General features: G+C 34.4%; 1 protein-coding gene across 1 annotated transcript in view; it reads left to right on the top strand.

The window, feature by feature from the left end:
- Window positions 1-4,497, top strand: part of LOC131927141 (calpain-9-like) — a 17,176-nt gene extending 12,679 nt beyond the window's left edge. The window contains exons 6-9 of the mRNA XM_059282857.1: window positions 1-76; window positions 262-347; window positions 591-665; window positions 4,161-4,497. The exon at window positions 1-76 is cut by the window's left edge and continues 2 nt beyond it. Coding sequence (XP_059138840.1) covers window positions 1-76; window positions 262-347; window positions 591-665; window positions 4,161-4,227 — 304 coding nt within the window. The 3' untranslated portion in view covers window positions 4,228-4,497. The remainder of the gene's footprint in view (window positions 77-261; window positions 348-590; window positions 666-4,160) is intronic.
- The last annotated feature ends 5,825 nt before the right edge of the window (window positions 4,498-10,322 follow it).

Genomic DNA, 10,322 nt, shown 5'->3' with positions numbered 1-10,322 from the left:
TGACCCACTAGGAAATGATGACCCACCTAACGGACTTCTTAAAGGACACGCCTATAGTGTCACTGGTTTACGGAACGTAAGCACTGTTATTTTAAAACGCGACTTACATCTTGCTATTCGTATTTTAAAGTTCTGGTTCTAATTTCATAACTAAGATTGTTTATAGAGTTTACAAAATAGATGTGTTATTGTAGTCATTACCAATAAAGACAGTAAAAAGCTGTATGTTAATTATTACATGCAAATAAACTTTCTTTTTAGTTGGTTTATTTTGGTAAAGTTATACATTTGATTCGTCTAAGAAACCCATGGGGAAAAGGAGAATGGAATGGTAATTGGTCTGACAGGTAATTATTGCACTGTATTAAAAATTAAGGTCAACTTGTCCATACTTTTATTGCGTGGTTAATTTTATTTGCAGTAGTATTATACACAATTAACCTTAATAAAAAAATGTAACAATAACATAGAAAAAGATGTGTCATTTTTGAATGATGCCATTTACTGACCATTTAGTTATGAAAAATAACTGAAAAACTAATACATTGTACTTTTTTTGCTAAATGTCATTTAATTTTTCATTTCCTTAGTTTTTGTGCTGACCGTCTTACCGAACAACAAAAGCTGCAGTTGGAATTTCATTTACTAGATGACGGAGAATTTTGGTAAGGGATAGCTTCATCTCTATGACTCGCGGTTAAAGTTAGAACATCTAAACATCAACAGTTCACTGGTTTTCATCATTGATATATTAGAACAATTTTAAATGTTACTAGACCACCCGTCATCCTTTAGATAACTGTGGATTTCGGGGGTCATCTTATCGTCACAAAATACCAGACCCCACATTCAAAAAGACGTCACATCTTAGACGTTTTTTTTCTCTTTTAAATACACCCTTATCGGCTGAGCATGGGTCTGAGCACCCTATCCCTTCATATGCTGATGTCACCTGCCCAGCGTCCCCCCAACTGAGACATGTTTTTGTCTTTTAAAACACCGATTTCGGCTAAACATGGGTCTGACCACACTCTACCTTAAAATGTTGACGTCACATGTGAACTCTACACCTACCCAACTCTACTTCGCCTGCCCAGTGTCCCGCTAAGTCTCAGACAAACCTGTTTTTATCGTTTAAAAAAGATGTCGGCCGAGCATGGCTCTGACCACAATATCCCTTCATATTCGGAGAAGAAAAACCAGGTAAACTCTACTCCACCTCCCCTGTATCCCGCCAAGTTCCGATAGGCAACTTTATAGGCACATCTATAAAAAAAAATTGAAGAAAAAATAATTGAGATGATGTGTCTGGAACCCGTGCCACACGCATGGTAACCTATAACACTAACATCTTAGCTGAAAGTATTATTTATCTCTAATTTTATACTTTGAGTCTGCGTAAGAAACTTGATTTACTCGAATAGACCCTAGTATTATTAAAAATTAAATTTTATCCTAAATTAAATTAGACAATTCCATAGCTAAACAAAGATTTATATAAAATAATTAAGGCCTGAAATAGTTTAGTATAGAAACTCATTTTTATCTAGATCTAGATTGAATTTTCTAGATCTATAATCTACGATACGACTGCTTGTCTAGTATTTCCCTAGTTCTAGATCTAGAATAATCTAGATAGATAAATCCCTTGTATTCTAAAAAAATAGATGATCCGTGAAGCTAAAAAACAAAAATTTATATGAAATATTTAAGGACTAAAACAGTTTAATAAAGAAACTAAATAATTTATTGTGATTTTATAATGGTTTTTTATTTTTAACTAATTAATTTTGGTTTGACCTAGAATCTAGATTTTAGATCTAGCATTGATTACTAATAAAAGTCGTAAATTATATTAAATCTGGAGCCCTAAACACTTGTCTGTTTAAAGAACTGTGCCAAGACATGAATAAAGATCACGAGGTTTTGCTTTTCTACACTGCCGTTCGCTGGCTATCAAAATGAAATGTGAATCGTGTTTTTTTAATTGAAAGATAAAATCAAGCTAATCTTGGAAGTGCAAGGGAAACAAGACCTTTCGATATACTTTAACGACATGGTGTGGTAACATACCTAGCAGATATATTCGATCATCAACATACAAAATGAACGAATATTATCTCTTTTCTGGGTAATCTTTGGGCATTTATATCAAAGCTGCAAAATTGGCGAATAAAATAAATTTCTGGGCATCTTAAATCTCTAGAAAACGAACCGCCGTGTTATTTTCCCTGAGCTCAAAAAAAAAAAAAAAAAAAAAAAAAAGAAACTGCGCTGTGACGTAACCCATTCTCTGCTTCCCTTGATGTTGTCAGCATTCCCGATGAAATACTAGATGAATTCTTAAAATTTGCGGAATTACTCCGCGTCATATGAAAAACGTAAAATTGATTGAAATTGATTGCCTTTCGAGTTTTAGTTACTTTTGTGTATACATATCTTTGCGAGAATAGATTTTCAACAATTTTCCAATTAAAAGCAAAATATAGAAATAAATGACATGAGATTGGAATTAACAAAAACTCAACTGCGAATGTTGAGGCTAGTTAATAGCATGCAATTTTACTCATCGTATTAAAACAGTTATCAAGAATAATTCATTTTGAAAGTCTACAAGAAAATAAGTTCTAATAAATTTCCTTATTAATTTCGACTTTTTAATTCCTTGGGGGTGGCGCGTCACTTACTTTTTGTAAAAGGGGGTCGCCACTCAAAAAAGTTTGGGAACCACTGATCTATCTGAAATAGTACTCAAGTTATAGGCTTTTGAAAAATTGAAAGTAGATAAAGTTTATCTGAAATCGCTCAAAATGTGATAAGGATCTACCATTTTGATATAATACTTATTTAGAAATTTCATTAACCTAGCTCAAGTTATCGTGTTTACAGACACACACACACACACACACATAGACACAGACAAGATTGCAAAACTATGGTTTTCCGACTCAGGGAGCTGTAAAACGTCGAGATTTGCAAAAATCTAGATTTGTTTTGCACGATTACAAGACTTTCTCTATTCTTCGTATATACGAGAAAGTAACAAATGTAACGACATTTTACAAAAACAGTATTTCGACAAAAGACGTAATGTGTGTGTGTGTGTGTGTGTGTGTAATGGGGCATACATAGAGTGTAGTGAGTGGGGCATACGGGTGGATTCAGCGAAGTGGCCGCGGATACGTCCAGGAAAAGGAACATGTCGGTGGGTAGGAGGTGAGTAAAATGTTTATAAATAGGGGCCGAAGAGCATTTGTGTGCAAAATATATGATTTCATGGGTGTTTGTTTGTCACGGAGAACGGGTATTTTTAGTGCTGAGAATCAACACGTCATATTCAGTAGCCACTCATTAAACCAGACCAGAACGGCAACTGAGAACAACAGACTTTTTACTTTAGTTAAACAGGGGGAGTTCAAGAGGGAGAGCGCACAATTTTTAACTCTTAAAGTCCCGAGTTAGCTTGGTGAAACCAACCCATCTAGGAGAGAAAACTATAAAATCAAACAACCGCTGCCTTGGCTATGGAAGCAAATCCAGAAAGAATTTAGGGTGAAATCGGAGTCAGCAGACTAACTGACGCTTAATTAACATGCTTTCACGTAATACTTAAATGCGTAGGAGGTAATTGTAGTAAAAATAAGTCACGAAAATGAAACAGTTTTTACTTTGTCGCATAAGAAATATAGAGGCAGTATTGTTATTGCGGAAAAATCGTTGTTCTGCGTCGATGAAAACGCAGTTTTGCAATCTTCTCTCCCTCTCTATATCTGAACACAATAGCTTGAGTAATGTTTAGTTAGTTTTACTAAGTTTAATATATAAGTATTAAACGAAAGTTGTAGTTTTGTATCAATGTTTGACAGATTTCCTGTAGCCGGAAATAGTACTTACTACTACACTTGCGGTTTCTCAAAAGCCCATTACTTTAGTATCGTTAAAGTCAAGTGGACTAAATTTCACATATTACTGTTAAATTGTATACGAAGTCTCCTGTCAACTTTGAACTATTTCCGTTAACCGTATGGATTTTATTCTATTTCTGTCGCCCCCCCCCCCCCCCCTTTCTCTTTATTGGTGCTTGGTTGTTATGATTTGATGCATTTTTTTTAAAATTATTGGCAAACCATGACCTAATTTAACTTATTATATTGTTACAGGATGGAGTTCCATGAGTTTGTCAAAAACTTTGATCAGATCAACATATGCCATCTTCCAGCAAATTAAAAGGCAAAAAAAATCATCTCTATGGACATTTTGAAAAAAATAAACCATATATCAAGAAATCAAACCACAATAACCAAACAAGATATCAAACGCCAAGTTACTAACACGTATCAATATAAGAGTTTAATGATAATCAAAATATCAGATAAGTAAAAAAGGAAAAGAATAAAAACAGTCTAACTGCGTCAAAGTCAATTTAGAGCCAACAAACACCCGTCAATGTGTTCACATGGCCTGACGGGTTAGCTGAACTTTTTCACTGAAAAACTATTTTTTAAATAAAAATAGACAAACAATTCAACGTATCATTTGTCTTTTTATGAAAGCATGTTTAAAATGTACAAACATTTCATGAACCCTCATTGTCAGTATTTACTCAGAGAAACTAGATGCATATTTTATTAGCCAGTTGGTATTTGGATAGGTTAAATGTTGTCAAGACTGAGAAAACCACAAAACCGACTATATACCACGTGTTAGATTGAATAGGGAGAATTGAAAAAAAAATCGATTTTTTTACTGCCGTCTGGGTTGGTGGGTTTAAAACGGTTCATCCTGTTATCTTCAATATGATAATCCTTTTTTTTTTTTTTACTTAAAAGTGAATTATATATATATATATATGTATATATATATATATATATATATATATATATATATATATATATATATATATATATATATATATATATATATATATATATATATATATATATATATATTTTTTTTTTTAATACTTTTATTTGCAATTAAAACAAGTACATCAACATCACATTTTTTACATAGTTTCAAATGAAAACGAAAGGTTTTGAACATGTACATAATGAATATTTGCGTGATGTCATGTATATGATTATAACAAAAATTACAAAAGATGGCAGTAAAAGGGGTGAAGGTCAAATAAACGTGTCAGAAGTCTGGGTGGGGAGTGGAAAGGATATTTTTCCGAGAATGACAAAGGGCCAGTGGAGCATTTTCAATGTAGGGAAACAAATTAAGTTGACTAGTTAAAAGAGTGTTTATTTATGTACTGGTCGCATTGAGTTTTCAAAAGGTTGCTGTGTAAAACATGAGGGGAAAGAAACAAGATTTAGAACTTTAAAAAGTAAATGAATAGATATTCGAAATTGATGTTGGGGTGGGTGGTGGGGTCGTTGGAACAGTTAAAGGGAAAGTGGTGTTTTCATGTCTGAGGGTAAGTGGATAGAGGGGGAGAGGGGGGAGTGGGTAGCTGTGTCTGACGAGGCGTGGAGAGGGTTCTCAGTTCTGTATGTAACGCATATGTTTGTCGATGGTCTTGGATGGATTTAAGTGTTATAATATTATCGTGCGCATTTGTCTAAATTTATAAGTTAAAAAATTACTATTGAAAGTGTTGGGAAATAATTTTCATTTTTCAAATTATAGTAATAATTGTCGGCATGTTCATTCAACACAAGTTTTAAAAAAATATCATCTTTTACAAAAATTCTAATTATGTCTTTATTTAGTCCTATAGCACTTACTTCCCTTTGATAAATTAGGAAAACACAATTACTTCCCTTTATAAAACCATTGCATTTTGTGGAAAATAATTTACTTTTTAATTACTTTGTTTTGGTGTTGGGAAAAAAAAATAATTACATAATTAGCGGGGATTGATCAAGTGCAAATGTTGTAGGTATTTTACAGATAAGCTTGGAGTATTATAATTGTTCATCAAATTGAAACAGGCGCGTTCGTTTAAGTGAGTGCAAAAGACTATGAATAAGTTGGGGTACTATAGTCGTTCATTAAGCTAAAACAGGTGATTCCGCCCCGGGCGTTTATGTTCGCGTTAGTGTTTTCTTTGTGTTTAGGTGGGTTTGCGTTAGTGGTTGCGTTTTGATTTGGTTCGTTTTTGTTCTTTCTTTTTTCGTTTTTGTTTGTGTTTTTTTGTTTGGATTTGTATTTGTGTTTTTGGTTGGTTTTGCGTTTGGATTTGGTTTGTTTTCGTTTGCTTTTTCGTTGTTTTTTTTGTTGGTATTGGTGTGTGTGGTTGGGTTTGTTGTTAGGTTTTTGTTTTCGTTTGCTTTTTTGTTTGTTTTTTCTTCGTGTTTGTATTGGTGTTTGTGGTTGTGGTTGGGTTTGTTGTTAGGTTTTTGTTTTCGTTTGTATTTGTAATTGTGTTAGCGTTATGTTTGCGTTTTGTTGTTTTGGTTGGTTGTGGTTTGGGTGCGCAATGCCGGGTTTATGATGATTACTAAACACACAGGTAATGGTCTTTAACAGAAAGGTTTTTCACAGAAGCCAGAGCAGGGCCTGGCCGGGACGGCTAGTGTTTAATATGAAACAAAGAATGTTTAAAAAATAAATGTTTACTTCTGTATTTTATTTATAGAATCAATATATAATCAAGTTTTGACATGTAAGCTTCTATTATAATTGTGTTACTGTGAATCTTTCCATTAAATTTACTACAATAAAGTCCTAATTAAATAAAGCATCCTGCCCGAATAATGCATTTTGAAATGTCAATTTTTAACCCTCGATTTCATTTCTTGCCGTTTCTTACTTGTAATTTAACCTAAATTTGAAACAATATTTGTTTTACTAATGTTGTCTACACCAAAACTTTAAAAAATCTTATTGTGGTTTAGAAACTATTTTTATACACTATAACATTAACAAGACTACATTTTTCGGTTTAGCGAAATTAGAAAATAATTTGTTTGCTTAAAGCAATAAATAACACGTTTTCTGTCGTTGAAATTACTATTTTTTTAAATTGTGACAATTTATAGTTACTAACTTTCTATATACTATTTTAAAACGCTGCAGTCACATCTACTCCGGTACATTATTTAACATTTTTGTCTGTTCAGACACATAAAATGTCTTGTCAGACTTGTTTGGTATAGTGTAGTTATGGTCTTGTAAATGTCATAAACTAGGCCCTTTTCTTATGTATTGTCAAATGTTCAGTAGACATACTCTTCAGTTTCAACTGCAGTTATAGTAGGCATATATGTTTTAGTAAAAGTTCTTGAATACTTAAAGACATTATAAAAGAGATGGCAGTCGATTTCACTTATATTCAAAGTAAAACAGGTTTCAAACTACCCTACTTAAAAAACTAAATAACAGTAACAACACTTAAAATGAGAGTTATTATATTAAGTATTTTATTTAACCACATTATGTGGGATAAAGTTGCTATCATGGTTCTGGAAATTCATATTTATTTATAAATCCAAAGAAATGTAGAATTTAAACCTTGGTTAACTCATGGAAAGTTAATCTTACTTGAAGATAGACAAATTATCCCCCTTCCCGCTACACCAGTCTCGAGCTCAATCCGGGAATTCCCAACTTGTCTCGTTGTATAACATTCAGCATTGTCGGTCTCCACTGACCTCCATGTACAGTGGCGTTGGCGGGGGAGGGGGGGGGGGTAGGGGGGGTCAGAACTCCCCCCCCCATAGACCCCTCGGTAGATACATAAAGGTTGAGGGGGGTGCAAAATCGAAAGTTTGAGAGGGGGGTGCAAATCAGATCAAAAGTTTGAGGGGGGGGGGGGTGCAAATCAGATCAAAAGTTTGAAGGGGGGGGGGGGAATCAAAACTTTGATGGGGGGGTGCAAATCAAAAGTTTTAGGGGGTGGGGTGGAAATCAAAAGTTTGTCCTCTGGGGCCGGGGAGGGACGCTACGCCTCTGATATATACATTTATAGTGCGGGGAAAAATTTGAGCCCCCCCCCCCATGAGACGATCCTGGCTACGCCACTGTCCATGTACCCCGCTGGGTCAATCAATGGCAGCAAACGAGATATCCTCCAAGTGACGATAGTATTGTCGTGTGGTGAAAGTGGAAGTAGAATTTTGAGAATTTGTTTAGATATCTGAAATAACTGAAAGTGTTTTTTAACTTGGGGATTTTTTCGGCATTGGTTCACTAGAGCTGTGTTACTAAGTCAGTTTGTGGTGTACGGTGAGCCTACAATCCTCAACTTAATCTGTCACCCACTCATCATCCACCCATTCTAACCCCCCAACCAATTCCAATCCCCAACCCCCACACTCCATAATACGGGCTGTCAGAAAATATTTAGCTCAATATTTCTCACCCTCCAACCCCCACCCCACAAAGACTCAGCGCATACAACATCAGCCCAAGCCCAATTAGTTTCAAAAGTAGTTTGAACATTGAACCGATCACTGATAAGCCAATGTTATTGTGGGTAAAACGTGCTAGCTATGGATAGCAGCCGATAAATGTAATTACGTCATGATCGTTGTGTATTACAGAACATGGCGACTGTAAACTGAAAGTCCGAATCTGAGAATCAGATATTACGATAATATTACGATAATCAAATACCAATATAAAATATATCAATACAAATTCCTGATAACATATTATCAATAGAAAGAGAATAAACCGGGAGTGATCTCCCCTAAACTTTCTCGAATCTATAATACTAGGCATGCTGCCCAGCTTCGCTTAGGCTTTCGAAAACATTGAGAATTTGAATGCTTAATTAATTCGCCCGAGGGTCGGTCTACGACCTCAAGAGTTATGAAGAGGTTCCTCCGTGGACATTTTTTTTAAATTTATAGCTCATATAAGGTACCGGTCAGTCGATGTCAGTTTTGACCCCCTCATCGTAGACTTTTCGGCCAACCGGCCCCCGTGTTCTGTCGCCCCAAGGCAAGGTCCTGCCAAATTTGAAGCGCCTGCGGCGCCGGGAAGTGCCGGACACCCGACAATCTAGATCTAGATCTAGATTCCTAAAAGAATTTTTTTTTAAGTTTAGCCCGAGCATAATAAAAAAAAAATACATTAACCAAGTTGACTTGGTGTGTCTCGAACCCGCACCACCTGCGTGGTTTAATGTACACTAACATCTCCGCTATTTAGGCACCTTATAAAGTACGGAGAATGAAACACGTATTTTAAAATCTTAACTTACGCGAATATGCCTATTTTTCAAATTAATTTTTTTATCCCAAATTAGCCAGTTCCAAACAAAGATTTTGTATAAAATAAATAAGTCTTGAAATAGTTTAGTCCTAGTATAGAAATTTATTTTTGGAATTGATTTTAGAGAAGTTAGAGTCTAAATCAGTAAATCTAGATCTTAGCGTCTACGTCTAGATCTAGATCTAGTTATTGCGTAGATTTAGATTTAGATTTAGTCTAGATCTAGAATCTCTAGATCTAGAATCCAAATACATAAAATAAATTTTATGAGTTTAGGCCGGAAAAATTGTATTGTATACATTTCATAGTGTACGTAGATCTAAATCAAATTTGAATGAAATAGTTCATTTCTTTTCATTCTTAACACGGCAGATGACGTCATTAGTGTATAAGCAATAGTGACGTCACAGTTTTATGCGTTCTTTTTCACATATATTAATGCTTTTCCGGTTGCATAGATAATACTGTTTCTCTACATTCGAATACGCCTTTAATTTTTATTTTTCTTCTTTAAGTAAAATTGTGGTTATACATTTAAAACATCTAACATATTATTTTCAACAAAAGTCCGTAAAAAGTTCTCCATATACCGCTGCCGATTCTGACGTGATGTCCGGCGAAAATTTTTTGCGGACAGAGAAAGAGAGAGAGAGAGAGAAGAGCGCACATGGCCTTTTATAAATTAGGATAAGCGGGCTGAGCGTGTCCTTCCTTCCGTCCGTCATCGCTATAGATTTTGGGACTATAAAAGTAAACTGCGCACCACGCTGTGCTTTTCAGTGCACCGCAGTGTCTTATTATATGTATCAGAGTAGGGTTTGTTTATATAGCGGCAAAGAGCTATTTCATAATTTCCACTGTTTGTACAATTTTGCATAACGTAAAGAGAATATTAAATACACGCACATTGCTAAAACATATTAAAAGGATCAATGTCAAATATAGTTTTCGTTAATATTCCCAGAAAAAAATGGATATATTATCATGAAATTAGGTCGAAAAAACTAATTAATTCAACTTTTTTTTGGTATTTTGTTTGCAAGGGAGGTAATTTGAAAATATATTTAACTCATCAATATCTAAGTTAATTTTTTTTTTTATTACTACCGCATTGATTATTATATGTTAAGGTTCATAATTAAAATAGAAAAATG

Source organism: Physella acuta, unplaced genomic scaffold (assembly GCF_028476545.2).
Source record: "Physella acuta isolate Inbredline_101_S28 unplaced genomic scaffold, ASM2847654v3 ptg001377l, whole genome shotgun sequence".
Lineage (NCBI taxonomy): Eukaryota > Metazoa > Mollusca > Gastropoda > Physidae > Physella > Physella acuta.
This window is presented reverse-complemented; position numbering and strand designations above follow the sequence as displayed.